We start from the raw sequence: 23621 nt of genomic DNA on the forward strand, positions 1-23621 counted from the left end.
GTTTATTTATTACAAATATTTTTTACAGAACTTGATCTTGTTAAAAATTGAAAAGTTTTAGATTATCGTACTTGTCTTCGAGACCTTTTGGCACCCCTTGGCTCTGCTTGTGGCGCCCCTCTGTGAACCCCTTGTCCCCTTCATTACGCCTTTGCCGTCCTCCGCAGTTTATGAGTTAGTGTAATTTGCTTTTGGTCAACGACCAACGTTACATTATGCTTTGGCTCTAACAATAAGCAGTCGTTGTGTTTGCTTGAAAAAGGTGTTACATTTCATTAGGTAACAGCTACCATACAGGATACGTCAAAACAGATACAAACCTGGCCAAAAAAACAAACAATGCGTCATGGAAAGGCAAAACAATGCGCCATCAAGTTTCGTGATAAACATACAGAAAGTTCTGTAAGTAAATCTTAGTACCTGTAAATGTAATGTGTGTCTGTGCACGTTTGTGTGTGTTGGTAATTCATCTTTATTACATTTCGACCCTTCATTCTTTCGGAAGAAGTTTATTGTACTCTAGATTAGGTTCTTTTTGGAGTTAGTGGAAAGACTGTAGACACCCCGCCCCTTACTAACCAGGGTGTCTGGAGGAACATGTTTATTGTACTCTAGAATAAGTTCTTTCTGGAGTTAGTGGAAAGACTGTAGGCACCCCGCCCCTTACCAGCCAGGGTGTCTGGAGGAACACGTTTATTGTACTCTAGAATAAATTCTTCCTGGAGTTAGTGGAAAGACTGTGGACACCCCGCCCCTTGCTAGCCAGGGTGTCTGGAGGAGCGTTGTGAGCTCCCCCAATGGGGTCCGCGGCGGAAATTGTCATGTAGAGTTGTGCAGTCGCACTTGGAACCCTACAGCTAAGGCCAGCAAACGCTAACAAGAGCTCCCTTCTACCGGCCTGAATGAACGGTGTATACCTCGCATACACCGTTCTGTCTGACGGGGGTGAGACTCGGGGTTAAACTCGAAGTTTAGTTTTGCGTTCCCTTCCAGTAGCACGGACACTCCGGACTCGCGGACTAGAGACACGACCGGAGGTCGCGTACACCGGGGCCCGTCATTTTCCTTTGATCTACCAGGCTAACTGTGTGGGACACCCGAGACACGCCATTTATGTAACGGCCCCTTGAGGGATGGCGCCTGGACTTTGACAGATCGCTGTGGGAGCTCTTTTATATCCCCGCACAGTGCAACGAGGATGCTCTCGCAACCTCTTATACACTCCCACGGGAGCCTTGTTGTGCTACCCTTTGGTCTAGTCGTCCCCTCTCCGGACGGTTTCCAACCGGGAGCCACGCACTATTTCCGGTATTTCAAACAAAAAAATGCATATTCTGAGGTATCTGTAGTGCATTATCCTGCTATTAAATAGTTTTAGTTCAAAAACCAATAGGGTTTGTTGCTGAACATAAAAATTATATATGTGTCAGACGCGAATAGCCCAATTTTCAGTAAAAGAAATTACAAAAGTCATTTCTCTATAGAAGAAGTTATATAAAATACAACCACAGACCTATATATACTACAATAAATATAGGTTTTTGATTGCTAGTTACGATTTATTTAGGTACGTGCTGTTTTACTATTACATACCAAGTATTAGAGTTTAGAAAAACCTAGGTTTGTTTCTTGTGCAACGCTATTAGCTAACACCGCATATCATCTCTCCATTAGTAGGCCTATATTTAGATCTATAATCTAATTCTAGTCTAGATCTATATATAAAAATCGAATAGATCTAGTAATAGTATAGATTCTATCTTGAGACTAGATTGCCGAGTCTAGCCTATGCTATGCCTATAGTCAGTTTTTATTAGAAAAAACTCTATATATGAATAAAGACTAAAGTTTTTTAATTATTAGATTAGATATAGACATAAGACATAGATAAAATAATACTGTAATACGGTTACTATACTCTATACTTAATCTACTAAACTAGAGATCTATCTATAGATCTATCTATAATCTAGTCAATCTAGATCTATACAATATTCATTATAATACTTCTACTTATAATGACTTATTTAATAAGTTAGTACTTAGACTTAGATCTATTATAGTTTATTAATAGATCTACTTTTCAATGCCTAGACCTAATAATAAAATTGCGAATGATGTCTATAATGACTGATTACTTTTTTTTTTATAATAATAGGCCTACTAAATCTAGGTCTAGACTCTACTTAAATCTAGTCTAAAATAATGACTGTCTAAGACTCTAGATGATTGAGAAGTTCACATAGAGGTGTTTTTAATAATACGGCATGTCGGCTGAAAGTATATAAAGTGCTTTTTTTTTTTTGTAAAAATAAAAAAGAGGCTCCGGTACTCAGTGATAGCTTTCAACTAATAATAAATTAACAATTAACGTTGAATTACAAGAAAAGTAATCATTTTTCCCGACATTGAAAAAAGGTGCCGGTACCCCGTACCAGTGCGTACCGTCACAAAAATATATGTATATATCAATCTTCTTTCATTTAATTTTTTTTTTGCGGGGTTATTAAATTGCTACTTAATACATTGATACCGGATCGATTTAAATAGGGCCTAAGTATACAAGCAGGATTTCGAGCATTGGATAAATTTATTTTTTAAGTACAAAGTTTTATGGAAGAGGCAATATATTAGTTGTTTGAAGTTTGTAACTTCTTAAATTCAGGCTAAAAATATCGAAGCCTACATTTTTACACTCACTTCTAAACAATTAGAAGAGATGGACTGACTCATAGTGTAGCTTGTGTACATCTGCAAAAACACAAACTCTCTTTGTAATCTTATCAGTTATACTTTGTCTAACAGAAAAAAAATGAAACTTACGTCTATTTATACAGTTATTTTTAGTTACCTAGTATTATAAAATATATTGAACTAACACGTACATTCATCATAATGCAGCCATGCGATTTTTCGTTTATAAACTTAGCATTATTTAGGACGAATATTTTACAAAGGCTGCTTGGAGAAATCAGGTATACCTATTAGGAGAAAAACGACCCCCTTTACAAAAGAAAAATTTAAGAAACTAGAACAGACACAAAATAGACAGTGACATTTATAACAAAATAATATTCAAAATTGATTAGAGTAACACCTTTTTAATTAATCCTTTAACGTTTAAAATCACTACAATCTTTTTCAACAGTTATTTTGTGTATGAAATTGTGTATCGGAAAATGCCGGGTACTTGAAATAAGCTAGTCCTAAAAAAAACAACACAGATCTTGGGTAAAATACTCATCAAATAAAGTACTGTAAATGTGTAGTTTTACGCGTTAGTTTCAGGTCTTTTCTTTTTATAGCCTCTATCGGGTTTGATCACAACTACCCGTATTTTTGTGCAGAATTTTTTTCTCTATCAGGCACACTTAAAATTATAGCATAATAATGTCAGTTTAATTTAAAGAGAGAACTTAAAAATGCAAAGATATATAAGGAAAAAAGCCATTTCCGGCCCAATACTTTTTAATCAAAGAAACGAAACTGACTAGTCCAACAAACCCTATTCCGCTATTCACTGCACTTTAGTTAATGGAGCCCAGCGACTGGTAGAAATGTGTAACCCCTCTTGGCTAATTTTATGGCGTTTGGTGACTTCAGTTTGCTTTAGATTTTATATCCAAAAGGAAGGTCTTATCGTCAAAACCATCTGTAAAAAATCTCTCGAGGTATTTTTTTAAAACAAACTCAAAACCCCCCTTAGCTACCCCCATAGAATTTGATGACTGTAGTTTGCTTTAGAATAGTATTCAAGAGGGGTATTTAACCTCAAAACTCTTTGTTGGGGGTTTTAAACTCAAAACCATCTGGAAGGGGTTTTAAGCTTAAAGCTTTCTGAATTTGGAAAGGGGGGAGGGTAGGCCTAAACTCAAAATCCCCTTTGGCTACGCTAATAGAATTTTGTGACTGTACTTTGCTTTAATTTTAAATTGAAATGTTGGTTTTAAGCTTCAATTCCCGCTGGAGGGGGGGTTTAAACTCAAAACCCTCTCTTGGCTAAGCTCATAGAATCTGGTGACTGTTGTATGCTTTAGTCTTATATTGAAGGTTTTATCGTAAAAACAATTTTGGGGAGAATGGATTTTGATGAGCAGGATTTGAACTCGGGAACTTCATTATGACAGTCCGAAGCGCATACGGCCATCATTCTGCAAGAAAATGCTTTTTGCAGACGCCTACGGGAAAAAAATGGTATAAAGATTCCATATGGAATCCGAAAATTGTAAACATTGGTGTTTTTACTTCATCGAGTACTGAAAGAAAGAGACCACTTTCGTACCTCTCTCTTAGCCAATGGCGTAGCTAGAGTATATGATGCCTGGTGCGGTACCTCATCTTGATGCCCCCCCCCCCAAAAAAAAAAAAAAAACAACAACAAACTAATTAATAACATTGCAAAACCTGTTCAAAATAATATGTATTCATTAATCAAATATTGTTAATTCAAAAAAAAAAAATCACTTTTACATAAACATACTACAAATGAATTTTACTCGGTTTCTTGCTGGCAAAAGTATCAATAATTTTATCGAAATCCATTTTTTTCCACCAGCTCTTGTTCAATGGACAAAATGGCCAAATTAGTGAGTCGTAAATTTGTCATCGTTGATCGCAAGTAATTCTTGATCAGTTTAAGTTTGGAAAAACTTCTCTCGCATGAAGCGACGCTTACCGCAATAGTAAAAAATATGCGAATCATGATGACGATATTCGGGACTGAATCATCTAGCTGATATTTTTTTATAAAATTCAAGAGCTCAACAGGTCTTTGTTTTGGAAATTCGGAGGCTTCTGATGAAACTGTGACAAACCGTTGAAGCCTCTTTCGCTCCAGCAGAAATTCGTTTTTATCAATGTCGCTAGGAGTACTATCGAGATTGATTTCGACCTGAGGATTTAATAGCTGGGTAGGCGACAAAAATTCATATCTATCTGCTACATTATGAAGTTGCTCGAATCGGGTGATTATTTCTTGAACAATCCTGTCCAAGGTAGAATAAATTTCCCTTCGTAGCTCTTCTTTGTGTGTAAGTACAGAGTAGTCACTTTTCTCACCAGGCATCTTTTTCTTATGGCCCATACGTTTTTGAGGTTCTGTACTGATTCTCAGATCTGAGCACACGCTTTCGGCAAAGGTAATGCTGGCTTCAGCGATGTCCTCTCGATTACTACTTTAAAATGTCTCTAATGTTTTTAGTTTGAGTGAACAGTCTCGAATAGACAATCCTTGTTTTTGAAGGTAGAATTGCGCATCATTAATTTCAGTTAATACAGAAGCCCAAAATCCAAGATAGGTGACAAAATTAAAAGACTGAACAGCAACCAATAATCCACCTGCTTCAGATCTAGTCGATGGATTTTCATCTCTGCTAGTTAATTTCTCCAGAGTTTGAGCAGGCAATGAATAGTGACTTCTAGAATACGTTTTTGGACACCGTAGTTTTGACCTTTCATGACCGCAGCATTATCATAGCCTTGACCCCTGCAGTCCATTATGTCTAAGTCATCCTAACGCAGTTTCTTTAGAATCATCTCTGCGATTCCAGCAGCATTCATGTCCTTTGTGTCGATGAAGTCATTAAAAGACTCACGAACCTACACCCCGTCATTATCCATGACAACGTACCGTAAAATTTGGGAAGTTTGATCCAGCTTTAAGATGTCAGGTGTACTGTAAAAAATAATAGAGAAATATTTGGCTTGTTTTACTTGCTGTATGATTTGTTTTTTTAGCGTGATCCCATAATTTTGTAATAAATTAATTTTGTATTTGTGGAGACATGTATGTATTCGGTCTGGAACAAAGCTTAGTTCGAAGCACGTTGATACTAATTTTACTAACTCTCCAGGTTTTCTTCTCTTGTATAATCAAATCTTGGGCCTTGTTGTCAATACTGTTCCCTACTCTCAGGCAAACTTCAAGTTCCCTCCAAGCAAGCGATGACTGAATGTGAGCTCTGCTGGTCTCATGTTTTTCTATTTTCGGGGATAACCTCCACCACTCATTGAATCCATCTTTGGATTTAAATGAAGATGATGAAATCTTAACAAACGTGGCCCCTTTACATTTAAGGAGGGAGAGGGCGGTACTTACGGCCTACGAGCGCTACAAAAGGGGCGACTCTAGGCTACCCACCACAATCTTAGTGCAACAGTCTAAAAATGCGATCGTTCCTCCACATTGCGGCCAATTTGTCAAAATCATCTGCGTCTTGAGCCTACATTTTGTTTGTTAACAGCGCTTTATAAATAAAATTATTATTATTATTATTATCTGGGGTCTCCACTGATAGAATTCCTATTAGAAGAATTAATACTTGCCCTCCGTGGAGGAGATTGCCGGCCCCACAAACAAATAGGGCAAGAGGGAGTCACCAAGAGGCGATTAACACCTGCCATACTCCAAAACTTGGCATCAGTTACACTAAAGTCTTACCCATCAGATGCCATTTTCTGCTATACCGATGGGTCGGTAATGAGGGACCACGATAGATCTGGGTATGGGGCCCTTATAGACTACACAGACCGGACAGAACCAGAGATGCCGATTTCTCTGTCTGAGCTTAAAAGGGTTTTGAGACGCCGGCCAGACTAGTCAGTCTTGAGCACTGTTCATCATTTTGTTTACGTTACAGTATTACAATTAACTAGTTAGTTTTAAAAAACTCGTAGAAAACAAAGGTTAGCTTATTTTAAAAAATTGACATTACAATAGAATTATTTCCAAAATTAAACTATTAAGAATCATAAAGAAATGAATAAACTAAGACAATTGTTTAGAGCTAGAGTTTAGAAATATATTTGTAAACTCAATATCTAGATTAAACCAATGGACTAAACAATGAAGTAAAATAAGGTTGGCCTATCTTCTTCTTCTTTATATTAAAAAGCATCGATCAGTGTAGTAACAACGTGTCCGAAATAAATCTAGTAAATTAGATTCAAACTTTTCTATAGCTTATATTGTATTGAAGAAATATCAAGGAGATGAAACAAAATAGCGACATGACTAGTTTATAAATCGTTAGTTCATGTTTAAAATACAGTATTTATGTTTGTTCGTGTCCATACAATAAGTCGTTTTTACTGAAACGCTCAGGGAAATAGGAAATTAATACACACTGGGGGAATTTTGGTGCCCCTCTCCACTTGGTGCACTGTGCGGCAGGCACCACCCGCACATTGGTAGCTATATCACTGCTCTTAGCATGCATGCTTGTTACCGACAGGTTGGTAAACGTTACTCTAGGCCAGGGGTGGCCAACCTTTTGGTTCAATGGGACAATTTTTTTCACTTTCGATGCAGGTGCACCAATTAAAATTTTATAAGTTTCAGTCATTTGTATGGTCATTTGTACATATTTGGTTTGTTATACAAATTTGTGTATAGTAGGTGTGGGGATTAAAATAATTAACTTTACTTATTTTAGTTTGCATGTGTAATTTAAATTTATTATTTCTATGTGATCTATACACTAATTATAATTTGTGAACACTGATAGCAGTTTTAATTAAAAAAAAAATAAACATAAAGGCAATATATTATTCAATTCGCTTGTCTCTCACTAAATCTATAATATTGAGAGTTATATAAAATTTCGTGACCTCAGTTTGTTTTTAATCATTTTCTGGAATGATAATAATTTCTGGCATTGATGTTTGACAAGCATTAGCAGGATTACAGTTCCAGTAGACGGTTCAGTTTACAGCTTTACTTAACTTTATTTAATTGATCAATTCCTAGACGTGACTTTGCTTCCTCAAATATGTCTAACCATCTGGTTTTTCCTTAGGCCAATAAACCCTTTAAGAATGTTGAAACTATCATCTTTTTTTCTAATAACGAAAAGCTTGAATAGGTAACAAAAAACATGTCCAAGACTAACGAAAAGAAAGAGCATACATATTCACATAACAAATCCATTAATAACAAATTACAATAAACCAACGTGTTCCTGGTTGTTTGGTCTGATTAATTTTATAAATATATTGGTCATTTGGGCGTCGAAAAAAATAGTAAATTAAATTCCTTTGAAACTTTTTTTTTCTAAAAATTCGTTATTATCATTTTTTTTTGCAGGCATACTTTTTCTTGATTTTTTTTTCTGGGTGAAATGCGCCACTTGTAATTGTGCAATGCGTAGTAATGGGCAAAAATAACCAAAAAGCTTGAAACTTTTAGTATAACTGAACAAAATTAAGGCCAAAGTTTAATTATAATTTTTTTTGGTTAAAATCGTAGTTTAATTATTTTTTTTAGTTACAAACTAAAAAGTTCAATTAAAATTTGTAAAACTTTTCAACATGTGGTAACGTTTGAAACGCAAATCCATTTTCTGGTTATGTCGTGATATCAACAACTTTGATTATCAAAACAAACAAAAAATGATGCAGTTAACAACTATTTTGTCAGTCTGCATTTGAATAGGGTAAAGTAAGATGCTGGTTATGAGAGTCGATATCTGCACTTGAAAGTATCACCATTATATAATGTTAAATATTTTTTGCCAAAAGCTTCTATGTAATATTATGAATGGGGTTGTTTAATTTCTGTTAGTTTTTAGTGAGACTCTGATAATCGTGTTAGGTCAATATTTAATGGTTATGATCAATTAATTTGGGAAGGGAGGAATTTTTTGGAGAAATCATAGTTTGTGAACAAAATTAGTCGAATATCTATATAATATAAGCTACATATTAATATTTGAACCCATTAGTAATTTATGTCGCACCACACACAAATCTCAAATTTTATCATTAGTAAATATAAAATGAAAACATTTTTAAAACTAATTTCTAATTTATGTAATTTTAAGCAATTTGTTATTACAATTGATAAGTACGAAAGCTAAGTTTTGTTTTGTTTTTAGGATTGTCAGAACTGTTTGCTTTTATACTTAATGTTTATACATCAGTCTTACAATCTGTGTAAGTGATTCTGAATTATGATCTCTAAACATTTATTATAGATTTTCATGTTATCATTCACAATGACTCAATGCATTTTCAATATTATAGGACCCATTTTCACAGATAAAATGTTTGCTATTGCTTTTCCTTTTTTTAAAAATCTGTTTTTTTTTAGTGTATTCTGGTATTTTTAATTATTATTTTTAATAGGTGTTAACATTAACATTTTATGATGCAATAAACAATGAATTTCAACTAGTAAATTGGTTATGTAATTATTTATATGTCATTTTATGTCCGTTCCGCTAGAGCTCAGTCTCATCCCTTACTGGTCTCATGAGGGTATCACCAGGGCTTCATCTGGGCTCCCTAACTGAGCCCAGACTCAGCCCTAAATGCCCCCGTTTGGGCCAACATTCATCCCCCAAATGAGGCCCATTGGTTTTAGCCCTTTCAGGTCCCTCAATGTTTGTCCCATACTGGTCCCATGAGGGATCCATCAGGGCTTCATCCGGGTCCGCTGATTGCGCCTAGACTCACCCCTTAAGGGCCCAATTAGGGCTTTGATTAATTCCCCCCAAAGGACCAAGTATCTTTGGCCCTGTTGGGGCCCACAAATCCCTTTTCTTACTGGCCCCACACGGGTTTTCACAAGGGGATTTTCTGGCCCCTCTGACTGAACCCTCTGACTGAACCCAGACTCAGCCCTAAGGGCGCCAGTTTGGGCCAACGTTCATCCCCCAAATGGGGCCCATGTGGTTAGTATGGGCTGGCCCAGTTGGGACCTTTACTGGACCCAAAATCTTGCTATCAGGGACACTCAAAGGGTTTAGGTGGGAAGACCAGTAGATGTATTCGCCGCCCCCCGCACCCACCCAATCGGCCAACAGTAGAACGGCATAATATAAAGGGTGGTCAAATATCAATAACAAGTTCTAATCATATATTTAATTGATTCTGTTAACAAACTGCGATATCTACAAATAAATTGGACCACTCCACTCACTCGAAAGTTTATGGTGATGGTGGTGGTGGGAGGGGGGTATTGTTGCCATCGCTCCCTCTCCACCTACCAAATCGGCTAACATACTAGAGGGGGTGAAATAAACTAAAAACAGGTTGAAATATAAATAATTAGTATATATTATTAACTTAAGTAATAAATTCCTATACAAATTTGTGATTTCTTTTACTAAAATTCGTCCGCACCACCTTTCGTGGGAGGTAGCCGAGTGGGGGGTGTAACAAACGAATATTCACATTTGACTAGAATATCACCTTTAGTAAAATCACTAAATTTAGAAAGCCTTCAGGAGAGAAGACTCAAAAGTAAAGTAACAATTATACATAAAACACTGAATCATAATCTTCAAATACAAAAACAAAATTTAATAAAATACTCTGAAAGACACAAAGATAAAGGCACATTCCTCGTCCCATATGCTAGGACAAATTTGTACAAATGCTCCTTTTCCCCAGTGCTATTAGAGCATGGAATGGGTTGCCTGAGCCAGCCAGGAAAACCAGTGACTAGGCAGAATTTAAGTCATTGGTTAACATGCATGACTAGATGCATGACGCGTAGGACGAAATCATCTTTTTTGAAGTAACGTGTGTATTATGTGAGATAGGATAAGAAACATCTTCCTTATTACTGATTTTATTATGGAGAAAGATATCTACAATGTTAAAAGAATTAGATCAAACCGTATAGGCCTACAGTCAGATGATTAGCTAAGGTCTTGATTACCCCCCCCCCCGATCCAAAAAAAAAGTTATGAAAAGTTGTCACAGCTTATTTTTTTTTAGTTTAACCACATTTTGAAATTTATGTTAAGCTTTTAAAATAACTCTTTTATTTTAGTAGAAACTTAAGTTTTAATTAAACTTTTAAAATTTAGTTTGGCTTCCATCACTAGCAATGCGCCACTTTCAATTAGGCGCATGCGCCATAGGTTGGCTACCCCTGCTCTAGTCTAGACCAATCAGAGCCACAAACACAAAGCACTGGAAGGAATGTAACATGAACGTATGTCAATAGATTGGGAGGCTCTGGGTCTGGAGGCTTAGGTGAATAGTAAACCACCAAGTGTCCAGCCGCTCCTCCAGAGACCCTGGCTGACAAGGGTGGGGTGTCTACTAGCTCTTCGTTACCTCAAGGGTTAATTACCTATTTATAATTAATTCCGTTCTATTCTATACATATTTAAAACAATTCATTGGCTCACATTACTTTAAGTACCATTGAGAATTATTTGTATCTTTTAAACATTGAGATTTCATGTGATAATATCTTTTGTAAATGTCAAGGTTTCAAATCAAGTACGCGTAGTAAAATTTCAGAAATATTTTTTTAGTGTGAATTCTAATTGAGAAAAATAATATGACCTGAGATGTAAACTTAAATACATCCTACTTTAGCAGTTCGCATGCGGTTCGTAGTTTGACTCCACCTTCTCTACTGTGTCTGTGAGCAAGGTGTAGTATGAAGTGTACTTACCAGCAGACGACAAACTCTCATTATTATCTTAGTTTAATGTCTGGTTTAGTTGGGAACATTCAACTGTGATAGGAGATAAGGGACATAAAAAAAACTACATAGAAATCTAATCATGTTGTGTCGAGAATAGGTAATTGACTCTTTTATACGTTGATACATTTATTTCTAATCTATCTATCTATCTATCTATCTATCTATCTATCTATCTATCTATCTATCTATCTATCTATCTATCTATCTATCTATCTATCTATCTATATCTGTCTATCTATCTATCTATCTATCTATCTATCTATCTATCTATCTATCTATCAATATATCTGTCTTTCTTTCTGTCTGGATGTCTAACTATCCATATGTTTTTCTATGCACTTGTCTGTCTGTCTGTCAAAAATTTTTGTTTTAGAAATATTTTATTTATATAAATAAATAAATACTCTAAAGAAAAAATATACAAAATAGATCAAGGCTTTTGAAAATGTCTGTCCATTAGGAACTTGATTTAACTCGACCTTTGTCTTGAGCTATGTAGATCCTGCTTTTACTAAAATAATGTTTTAATCAAGGAATCGTTTTGGGGACTTATTGAAGTACACTTTTATTGAAGTACACGACAAAGATGTATCCCCCTGATTAGACACAAAGACATGTCTGTCACATACGTTTCAGAAGAGTAATTATGAGTGCAGTGTTTCGCATGGTTACGCTGACCCAGTTGTGACCTACATATTTTCCTGCATCTCTTACAGACAAAGCCGTTGTCCGCTAGGGGTCTATTTAAGTTTTCTTTACGTCTTCTGCACATGTCTTCTTTTTTCTGGACCTTAAAGGTGTGACCCGCGTGAGAGCTCTCCAACAGTAATGCATAAAGACTGGTTTTGGTCTGCACAATCCACATTCCACTATTAAAATGCCTAGAGCTTACTGGATGTCTAACAGCACTTTACAAACCCTACGTAGTTTCCTATCATAGTTCATTACTAAACTGTAGATCACACTCATTTGGTGATACTGCCCTGAGGTCAGATTACATACCTGTGTTCCATAAAGAATAATGAAAGATCATTTTTGGTAATTAGTGCACAACAAATGTAGAAGGAGTTACTGTTACTAAATAAGATCCAATCGTTGTAACATTTTTGAAATTCTTACAAACATCTATCTATCACTTTTTTCTTACATTCAGTATCAAGATTGAGAGTTGTTCCAGTCAGAAGAGCGCAGACCTAAAACAATGGTTCTCATACTTTTAACCCTCGACCGTCGATAAATCCGAACGACAGTCCAGCGCGCAAACCGCACGACCAGGCAGCCATTTGTATGAGTTTTCAAAGATTATAATAATTTCCGGATATTTCCAGGACTTTTTCGTATATTTTGGATTTCAGGAGATTTCCTAGAGCTCCTGGTAAATCGACAAGAGGCCGCGGGAAATCTGTTAAGTTATAAAATGGTTTAATTTAATAATTTATACACCTTGAATTAGTGCGGGTCCTATAACATTGCGGGGCCCACTGCGGTCGCATAAGTTGCAGTGGCTTAAAGCCGACCCTGCGAAATAGCGGCGTATACTACGCCGCCGGTCGACTAGTAAGCTTAACAGAAGCTTAACAGAAGCTGCTTTATGTTACGTGACATATAAAAATTGGACCTCAAACTCAAAGGGTCTGGGCGTGGAGGGCTTTAGATGTAAACGCCTTCCCATTCCTCCGAATTGGCCAACATACTAGAAGTCGGCGATATAATATATAAATTAGTTAAAATATTAAATAGTAGCTTTTATCATATAGATTTGTAACTAATATTTTGTGAACAAACTATGATTTCTATAAAATAAATGGACCTCCCCCCAACTCGAAAGGTCAGCGTTGGAGGGAATGAATTGATGCACTCGTCAAGCCATCCCACCAAATTGGTCAAAATACTAAAATTGTGGTGGTGGTGGTGGGGGGGGTGGCGATATAATCTAAAAATTGGTTAAATATAAATAATTCGTATATATTATTAACAAACTGTGGGGAAAGGTCGGCCGAGAGGGGACGATCGCCTCTACAAACCCTCCTCCCCCCCCCCCCCCCATCCCTGGATACTTTAGTGGAAGGGACAAGAAAATGAGTCAGCGGTAAGGGCATGTTACAGAGTGGCTCAGTTTAAATAGAACAAATTCAGACTTTTTTTTATGGCAGTCTTATTTTTGTGATTTTGTATTTGAGCTTTATATATAGAATGCGGCCTTTTTGGGAAATACCAAAAATAAAATAGAAATGTTTAATGAGTAGCTTGCAGATTTTCTCGAATTGCGGTTTTCATGCTGTGTATATGTTAAAACATTGTCTTAGCAAGCTCTAAGTTGTAAAAGGAATGTGTGTACGAAATTTGACGCGAATCCGTTTGATAGTTTAAGAGAGCTTATACATATATGAGTTGCATGTTTCTGCTAAATATATTATAGACTAACATTTGATACCGGCTACGCCCGTTGATTCGTTGTTTGTTTGTTTTTTACCGTATCCTCCCTCCTTTTTTATGTATTTCCAATAAAACGCTCCGCATTTTGATGATCCCACTAAGATACTTATTTTAGCCCGTGATTTCTAGTATCTTACGTTGAATTGAAACACCCCTCTCTCTCTTTCTTCTTCTTTCTCTCTATCTCTGGAATACCCCTTATCTCAAACCCTTGAAATGGAACGACACATGTTATAACAACTCTCCCACCACACCCTGTAATGCTGTTTGAAGGTGTAATGTTCTCTGTATTACTTGAATAGCTCTTCTGGTATTGTCATAACGTCTGTTGTGTACTAAATAATTATCCTCCTTCACACCCAACTTGTCGTAGTCGCTTATATCCACTCTAATTAGCACGACACAACATGTATTAAGATTCACCGATTCAAGTCTGACTGACTTGATACACATTTATTGAAATTAGATAACAATTCACAATATACTGGCAACTTCAATAAATCACATAAAACAACATTTAGTCACGTGATCTTATTGATAAAACAATGAGAAAAACTGTCACGTGACAACCATCATGAATTAAACATGAGATCGTAAATTATATAGAAGAGAAAAAGCACCACGTGGCTAAATGTTGTTTGTTTACGATTGTTGAATGAGGTCCATTGAGAAACATCAATCGAAGTACCTAACTAGTAATAATTTTTTACACAATATTATGTACGTCTGTCTTATTCTACATCCATGGCGTCGACTCTCAGAACGAGATTTTTAACCCACAATTCCCCTGTGGACCCTTGTTTCCCACGTGAAATATAATGAACACAAATAGAGAGTGTACTCCGTGCGTCCCGACTATATTCATGTCCCTGGCCATCAAACAATGATGTGACACACCCATACATAATTTTTGCTCATGAATCACAGGATTACTTTTTTCCCCTCCCGCCCACAAAAAAAAAAAAAAAAAGTTAGTTCTACAATCAATCTCCAATTTTCTCAATTAAAAAAAAAAACAAAAAAAAAAACTCCTGTTCATCGTGCATAGTTGTAAGCCTTTGATTTTCATTTAAACCTTTCTCATCTCTTGGAACAGTTGACAGTACTATTCTCTCTAATCAGTCCATTGTTTACACATGATTTTTTTTATTTCGTCCTATATAGATCTCAACTTTACATCGGGCCTATATTTAGAGATGCACATTATACACGCTTAAACTTTTTTGTCCATTATTTATAACTTGTAAAAATGAAATAGCCCCACCTGGCTAGCCCCACTGACAGGAACTGAAACAAACTATCCTCCCCAGACACATTCACGCAGACTTGGAGCCTCGCTTTCACGGTGCACTTTCCTTGGAGTTTGTATTCCAATGGTAGTATTCCAATGGTAGTATTCATGTAGTAGTATTTCAATGGTAGTAGGCCTATTCCAATGGTAGTATTCATGTAGATCTAGGTCTGATCACATTTTTTTTCACTCTCTTTGAATTCCCCCCCCCTTTTGGTGTTTTTCTTGTACATCCAGGGGTGGATTTGTTTAACTATAACATTCATCTAGATGTAGATCTTATCTAATTCTACAGAATTAACATTTTTAATTGTATTTATTTTCTACACACACACGCGCACGTGTTCTCGGGAAAAAATGAAACATTTAATTTGATTTTATTAGGCGTTGTTAACTTTTGAAAGTGTCCAAAGTGGGGAGTTACGGGCATGTTAAATGATTGATTTCATTTGGTTCTTATAAACTTTGTAGAAACACATTTACGAATCCATACGAAGTCTATTTTGTGTTATTAAACATTTGTATTTATACTTTATACATAGAATGAGATTTTTTGTGGTGAGGGGATTCCGAAAATGCCATGTTTTAGCAAGGACCTAACTGGCAAAAGGAAGGTGTAAGATATTTCATTAAATCCGTTTGATAGTTTAAGAGATTTCTTGATACATACATATATGAATAAATTTGTGAGTCAGTGGTATTTTAGGAATATATTTAAGATTCCCTTTGCATTCATTCCCCAATAGAGCATACATTTTCTTTCCCTTTTTAAATAATGTTTGGGGGGGGGGGGGCTGTACATGTGAAAGTTTCTATTATCATTTAGTAGTGTGTGTGTATAAACGATGTAGCTTAATATTGAATATTTGCAATTTTAAAGAATGTTACTTTGGTAAACACTGGCTCGGAACAATATTCCGAAACCTAGGAAGCTGAACCCCCTTACAAACATGTCTCCCTATTTCCTTCAGGTATTCCAGAGAGGATGGTATCAAGTCATCTTTCCAAAATTTTAGCCTTCAGTCTCCTGTGTTCTGTTCTTACTGTCATCTCTAAGAACAATTGTCCCGCCATTGAGGAGCCTGGTGTCAAGTACTTCGATGTTCGTTTACCAGAACTGTCAGTACCCCAGAGTTTAACTACATACGTGTGTCATTCTGTCACGGTAAATATTCAATGATTAGACATTCCAATAGTGACAACATTTCATCACCAGTGCATTTGAATTAGACGCTAATGTGTTAGGAAGGAGTTTATTTTAAATGTTAATATTGATTCGTGGAATCATTGTCATGTTCTAGAAAGGCAAGGGCAGAGCCAGAACGTTTAGCAGGTGGGCGATTTTTGCCCATCAAAATAAATTAAAAATATGTCTACATATAAAACAAATATAGTAGACATGAAGTAATTGTACCTAAATAATTGAGTTTATTCTAGTAACGATAAATAACGCCAACACCATAATTATGATTGAATGTATTTAAACAATTCGTTAAGACATAGGCCTATGTCTTCTTTTTTTTTTTTTTTTTTTTTAAAGGAAACCTCAGAATTTGCGCTATTCAATTTTAGCTTTGTCATCATAGGAATCCTTGAGCCTTAGGCTTCTTTTCTTTGTCTCTTTTTGGGTGGCTTTATATGCCTCTTTTTTGGGCTCTCCTGCCTCTTTTGTTGGCTTTTTTTTATTATAAGTTCTCACATTTCACAAATATTAAAGTATAAAGAATTAAAATTAAACTTTGAAATATGATTAAACCATACTTAAATAATAATTAAAATAGTGAATCTACATAAATAGTAGGTAGAAAGTTCAAGATTAATGAAAACAAACAAAACTTGATCTGTCTTGTGAAGATTAGTCTCTGGACTTTGTTATCTGTTGATAAACTTTGAGTCCATGTGATGAATATATAAGGTAATTAGTACTTTAAATGTTCCTTTCTAGTTAATATTTCTCATTTTCCCCTTTTAGATAAGAAAAACATATTTTTTTTAATATTTTTAAAATTTTGGTAATATAATTAATGCCCCAAAAATATTCCTAGTTGAAAAAGCAAGGTTATATTTAAAGACCAATAACCCCATTAACCAACATAAGATAGATACATTTCCAATCATCTAATAAATTTTTTCCCCCTGTGAAATATTTGTATTTTTGTGAAATATTTCCATATATTAATTTGGTTATGATATAGTTAAAATGCTAGATGTGTCCATACCCCCTTTCCTGAAAAAATCTATAAGCCTATGTTTAAAATTCATAAATTTTAAGTAATTTAAAATCAAGAATTTAGTCTATTATTGTAGAAATATTTCTACGCTTGTTGATTATATATACATATATATTATTTATGGCCGGAACATCCCCTCATTTTTTATTTTCCAATAATCGGGCTACATTTTAACGACCCCCCCCCCCCCCCAACATACTTTTTAGTCCGTGAATTATTCTATCTGTTATAATTAAATGAAACGGTCTAATGTGTCTCTCTTGCTCTCTCTGGAACCCATTTTTTTTTACCCTGCTTATAGTAATAGACTTTTGATCTGATTCCTTTGCTAGTTTAAGAGATCTATTGATATTTAAATCGGTCTCCGGTATTTAATAAATATAATGTACATTGAACAAAAATCGGTAAAAGGCAACAAAGTAAAGACATGTCATCTCAAATCTCATTTGTTGAGCTTTAAGTTTTTTTAATCATACATTGGACACAAACATTAAAAAACAAACAAACAAAAAAAAACAAAAAAAAAACAAATAGATAAAAGATTAAAATGCCAGAACCAGCGTATTTAGACCTACTAAAAATTGTCTGCTCTAAAAGCCGGCCTGTGGGGGAGGTGTCAATACTTCTTATCCTTTGGCCCCTGACTACTATTAAATCTATACATCTGACATTAACTTTCGGTTTACGATAGAGGGGCGGGGGAGGGGCGCTGTCGTTTTAAAACACCAAATTTACATATTTGATGTACATACATTTTAGAAACAAGAGTTAATAGACAGTATATTGTATACATGTATAGTGTTCATGGGCGTAGCCAGGATTTTTTTTCGGAGGGGTTTTGGGGGGGGTGAATTTTTTCTCCCCCCCCCCAGGCGAAAAAAAAAATTATATGTATTTATGTGTGTGTGTGTACATAATCTTTATTACATTCTGACCCTTCATTCTTTCGGAAGACGTTTATTGTGCCCTAGAATAGGTTCTTCCATGAGTTAGTGAAAAAATTGTATATTCCCCGACATTACTAGCAAAGGGGTCTGGGGGAGCACTAGGAGCTCCCCCAGCGCGTGGCGAAGCCCCGCCGCCAAGCACTATTTTTGATATTGAATGCCAACAAAATGCATATTCTGAGGTATCTACAGTGCATTTTCCTGCTATTAAAAAGTTCTATTTAAAAAACCTAATGTGCTATTCTTACTGACTTAGACCCTCCCTCGTCGTTCGGCGCATTTGCCATCAAGCTGTTTCCATAAAATTGTGGACTCCCCGCCATTACTAGAAAGGGGGTCTGGGGGAGCACCAGCAGCTCCCCAGCGCGGGGCGAAGCCCCGCCGCCAAGCACTATTTCTGGTATTGAAAGCCAACAAAATGCATATTCTGAGGTATCTACAGTCCATTTTAATGCTATTAAAAAGTTTTATTTCAAAAACCTAATGTGCTATTCTTACTGACTTAGACCCTCCCACGCCGTTCGGACCATTTGACGTCAAGCAGTTTCCATAAAAATCTGTCACTGGTAATGTCTGAAGCCTCTTCCCACCTACCATGATGACCTCCATGAATGAGTGGCGTCAAGTTGTACTAGGATATCATTGCAACTCTTCTTATGCGTAATTCATTTTGTCGGAGAACATGTCCCGCAAACCTCATGCGTCGTTCTCTCACAATCTTACTAAGGGGTCGACTCCCTTTCGGCATAGGATTTCCTTGATTTAGATCCGATCTCTATAACTGACTCCTGAAATCTGTCTTAGCCATCTTTGTTGAGCTATATTTAGTGTTTTTCGATTTCGGTAGATGACTATTCACTGCAGTTTATTAATGGAGCCCTGCCACTGGTAAAAATGTGTAACCTCTCTTGAATACGCTCTTGGAATTAAGTGACTGTAGTTTGCTTTAGATTTTATATCGAAAAGAGAAGTTTTATCGTCATCTGTTGGGGGTTTTCCACCTCAAAATGCTCTGTAGGGGGATCTTAGACTCAAAACCATCTGGAGGGGTTTTAAACTTTAAAAAAAAAAGCCATCTGTAGAAGAAACTCAAAACCCCCGATTGGCTTGGCTACGCTCAAATAATTTTAGCGTGTAATTTGCTTTTTTTTATATTGAAGATGTATTTTTAGCACCAAACCCCTCCGAATGGGGGTTTAAACTCAAAACCCCTTTCGACAACGCTCATAGCATTTTGAGTGCGTAATTTGCTTTTTTTTCTTACACTGAAGATGGCGGGGGGTTTAAACTCAAAACCCATTTGACTACGCTCATAGATTTTAGAGTGAGTAATTTTCTTTTATTTATATTGAAGAGGTACTTTTTAGCTTCAAACTCCACTGGAGGGGAGTTTAAACTCAAAACCCCATAGACTACACTCATAACATTTTTAGTGTATAATTTGCTTTTTTTTTATTATCAGTGGGGTTTAAACTCAAAACTGAGTCAAAACCCATTTAACTACGCTCATAACATTTTGAGTGCTTAATTAGCTTTTTTTATATTAAAGAGGGGGTTTATCGTAAATTTTAGACGGGGTTTTAAAATCAAAATCTTGCTTAACTGTGCTCTTGGAATTAGGGGATTTTCTTTTGCATTTTTTTTTGTTTTGTTTTATAGAAGAGGGGGAGTTAAATGCAAAAACCCCAGGTAGGGGGCTTAAAACTTAAAACCCCTGGTAGGGGGTTTTAAACTCAAAACCCCTAGTAGGGGTTTTTAAACTCGAACCGCTCTGGTAGGAGTTTTAAACTCGAACCCCCCTGGTAGGGGTTTTTAAACTCGAACCCCCCTGGTAGGGGTTTTTAAACTCGAACCCCCCTGGTAGGGGGTTTTAATCTCAAAACCCCTTTGGTTGTGCTAGGGCAAGTGATGGTATAGTATTAAAATCTCACCTAAAATAAACAAAATCAAAGCAAAAAATCAGTCACTAAATTCCGACTCCCCCCCCCCCAGGGGGGGATTTCATTTCGGGGGGGGGGGTTTGAACCCCAAGAACCCCCCCTGGCTACGCCCATGATAGTGTTACTAATGAATTCCATAAATTCATTCCAGCAGTTCATTCCTAACTAATGATTTCTACATAAGACAGTGTACAAAATGTTTCGGGGCGTCTATTTTTTTCAACTCTTTACCGAATAAATACGCTAATTCCTACTGACTCGTGGTTTAAAAAAGACTAAATTTAAATGTAAGATGATTATATTTTGAAAAATTGTAGAGGTAAAACTATAGTTTCACTGTGTGGCCAATCAGATAGTATTTTTTTTTCCAAAAGCTATACATTAATTTTCTGATTTCTAGAAAAATCGTTAGAATTGTTTTCGAGATCCTTATCCAAGTTCCAGGCAGGTTCCAAACATGAATGTGCAAGCTATAAAGAGGAATTTTTAAATAAATAAACATTGAAAACGTAATATTTTACAAGCACATTCAATACAGGACCAGTGAGAATAATGCCGCAGCCCTGACGATGCACAGGGGTCTGCTAGTCTGCTACATGAATAAGGCAAGTGTGAAATGTGCAAAGTTATTACAATACCTCTATTCAATTCGTAACTTCGTGGAAACTTCAAAGCCCTGGGTGGATAAAAACGTTTGGGTAGGGTGGACGTGATTCTTGAAAATGGCTCTAACGATTTTCCTAGAAATTTGACATTTGCTGTAAATCGTTGGGAAAAGTATTACTAGCTCGCTGGAAAAACTCTAGCTTGACCGTTATAATTTTTGAAAGTAAAAAAAATAAATTTGGCCAGAGAACCAGAAAATATTTATTTTCATTGGTATTTCAGCATTCATTGAAAAATTTAATAAATTAATGTCCAGGAACAATTCGCGCATGGTTTTCTAAGTGTAGATTATCATTGGAATATAATTAATAATGTATTAAGTCTCTGTTTATTTGCTTAACCAGATTTTTTTCTCAGGGGAAACGTGTTGGTTAAAATGTACATTGTTTATAATCTAACATTTATTAGTTATTATGAGAAAACCAATTGCTCTAAATGTCGTATATTGGAAGGTATTAACTGTTTTTTAAAAAAAAGGCATTTTTAATGCCTTTCTTAACTTTCGAAAAGCAGACAAACGTATTTTGCTTTGTTTTTAAAATCATTTTTGTGTTACTTGTTTGTAAGCTCTGTGGCTGTTTATTATTAGTACTTAATAGATTCAATCACACATGAAGGTTACCTTTCATTAGCTCAAAAGTAGTATACCAAATGTGAGTACAAACTCATGGATGTTGAGGTTTGAATTTTGTGCTCAGACCTTGACCCTGAAGACTCGTTAAAATCATTAATCTTTAAAAATGAGTATACTTTTGTTAGTTACATTTATATTTTTAATTTAAAACTTCTACACACACAAGCACACACAAGATTTTTGTGTTTATTTTTACAATGGCGAGATTAATTTTAATTTCGATTGAATAGACAATATGATAAATGTGTTATAGGGTCGAACGGCTATAATTCTCTAGTGGAGCTACTTTGTTAGAATCAGTACAGAGTGTGCACTATCCTAATGAATGATACATTTGATCATTGATGTGCTAAGTGTCTGCTATGTCTTGTGCACAAACTATTTAGGTCAGATAGTTTATCCTTGAATGTGATGTTCAGTTCAACTACCAAAGGTATTGTTTCAGATACCTGTAACTCTAAATGAAACATATCATGCAGTTGCATTTGAGCCTGTGATTATTAACGAGGATGTGATGCATCACATGATTCTGTTTGGCTGTCCAGAAAAAACGGAGGCAACTGTAAGTTTTTACAAAATTATATCAACTCACTCTGTCTGTCTGGTAAAAAGTTTGTGCACGTTATTTCTCCCACACCTAATCTCGGATCAAGCTGAAATTTCGCACAATTATTTCTTTTACCTGACAAAACAAGAATCAATTAAAAAAAAAACCAATTGGTTAATTATTTCGTTTGGTATCTCGAACAAGGGAAAGAAACTGTACTTGACTGATGTGGTGGTAAAAGTTTAATTATTTTGAAACCAAAAATGGAAAATTATGAAACCTTCAATTTTCATAAGCATTTCCATGTCGCAGTGATTAGTTTGTTGGTTCGAGGACGCTTTAGCCCTCGAGTTCTTATTCAGATCAGGTTCACAATTTTTTAAAAAAATTATTTTATAAGTGCATTTAAAAAACAACATCACCCAGATACCTCCCTCTTTCTCTCCCAATCTTTCCCAACTGGTCCAGACAAGTGATAGAATCATAGCGTATTGATAATACTAAAAGCATGAAATTGCGCTAAACAAAAATAATTGGTAAAAAATATTTCTAACCGCACAAATTTATTATTGTTAGTCTAGATCTATTACGAATTTAATTACATGACAGATCCAAACTAAATGATACAACAGCGCTTAATATAAGCTTTGTTTTTTTTTTAAAGCATTTTATATATTTTCTTGCCTTTTTTTTTCATCTAGTACATTTATACCATAAGCTTAATACGAATATAAAATCAGACCAGTGGCGTAGCTAGGGTATTTGATGCCCTGTGTGGCAGTTTCTCGTGATGCCCCCCCCCCCAACAAAAAAAAAACCGTTATAAAACAGCGAAAAAAAATCTGATTTCTAAATACTGTGTATTTATTATGTAAGCATTGCTATTTCGCAAAGAATCGATTTTACAAAAAGATATACAGGTGAATCTCACGTTCTTTGTTGCCAGCAAACTATCGTTAATTTTATCGAAATCAGTTTTTTCCACTAGGTCTAGTTCAGTTAACGAAATTTCCAAATTAAAGCCCCCAGAAAAAAATTCGTTTTTGTCTATGTCACTAAGCCAGGGCATGCTACCCTGCCTCAAAGTGGCGCCCGGGTGGAAACGATCGTAGGAGGAAACGATTAGGCCAAAGGGTAGCGAAACAAGACTCCCGTGGGTGTGCCTAAGGGGGTGCGAGAGCATCCTCATTGCACTTCGCGGAGTTGTAAAAAAGCTCCCACAACCTTGTCACAATCCAGGCACTGTTCCTCGAGGGGCCGTTACATAAATGGCGTTTCCCGCACGGTTAGCCTGGTATAGAAAAGGAAAATGGCGGGGGTCATAGTGTATGCGGCCTCATGCCGCGAATCCGACCCACCCTTCAGACAGAACAGTGTACACTGTTCTCATTGAGGCCGGTGAGAGGGAGCTCTTGTTCACTTTTGCTGGCCTTGAGTTCCAAGAGCCAAAGGCTCAACTCTACCTGATAGTTTCAAGAAGAAG

General features: G+C 36.0%; 1 protein-coding gene across 4 annotated transcripts in view; it reads left to right on the forward strand.

Moving 5' to 3' along the window:
• The first annotated feature begins 260 nt into the window (after positions 1 to 260).
• The window catches only part of LOC106061745 (dopamine beta-hydroxylase-like), a 59969-nt gene continuing 36608 nt past the window's right edge, over positions 261 to 23621 (forward strand). For 2 of the 4 annotated variants that reach the window (XM_056007836.1, XM_056007839.1), the window contains exons 1-3: positions 11389 to 11543; positions 16145 to 16338; positions 22037 to 22153. In XM_056007836.1, the coding sequence (XP_055863811.1) occupies positions 16159 to 16338; positions 22037 to 22153 (297 nt within the window). In that variant the 5' untranslated portion in view covers positions 11389 to 11543; positions 16145 to 16158. Of the gene's footprint in view, positions 403 to 427; positions 462 to 11388; positions 11544 to 16144; positions 16339 to 22036; positions 22154 to 23621 lie in introns of those variants that run through there. The other 2 variants (XM_056007837.1, XM_056007838.1) reach the window with 2 other exon arrangements.

The sequence above is a fragment of the Biomphalaria glabrata genome, chromosome 13 (assembly GCF_947242115.1).
Source record: "Biomphalaria glabrata chromosome 13, xgBioGlab47.1, whole genome shotgun sequence".
In the NCBI taxonomy this organism is placed as follows: domain Eukaryota; kingdom Metazoa; phylum Mollusca; class Gastropoda; family Planorbidae; genus Biomphalaria; species Biomphalaria glabrata.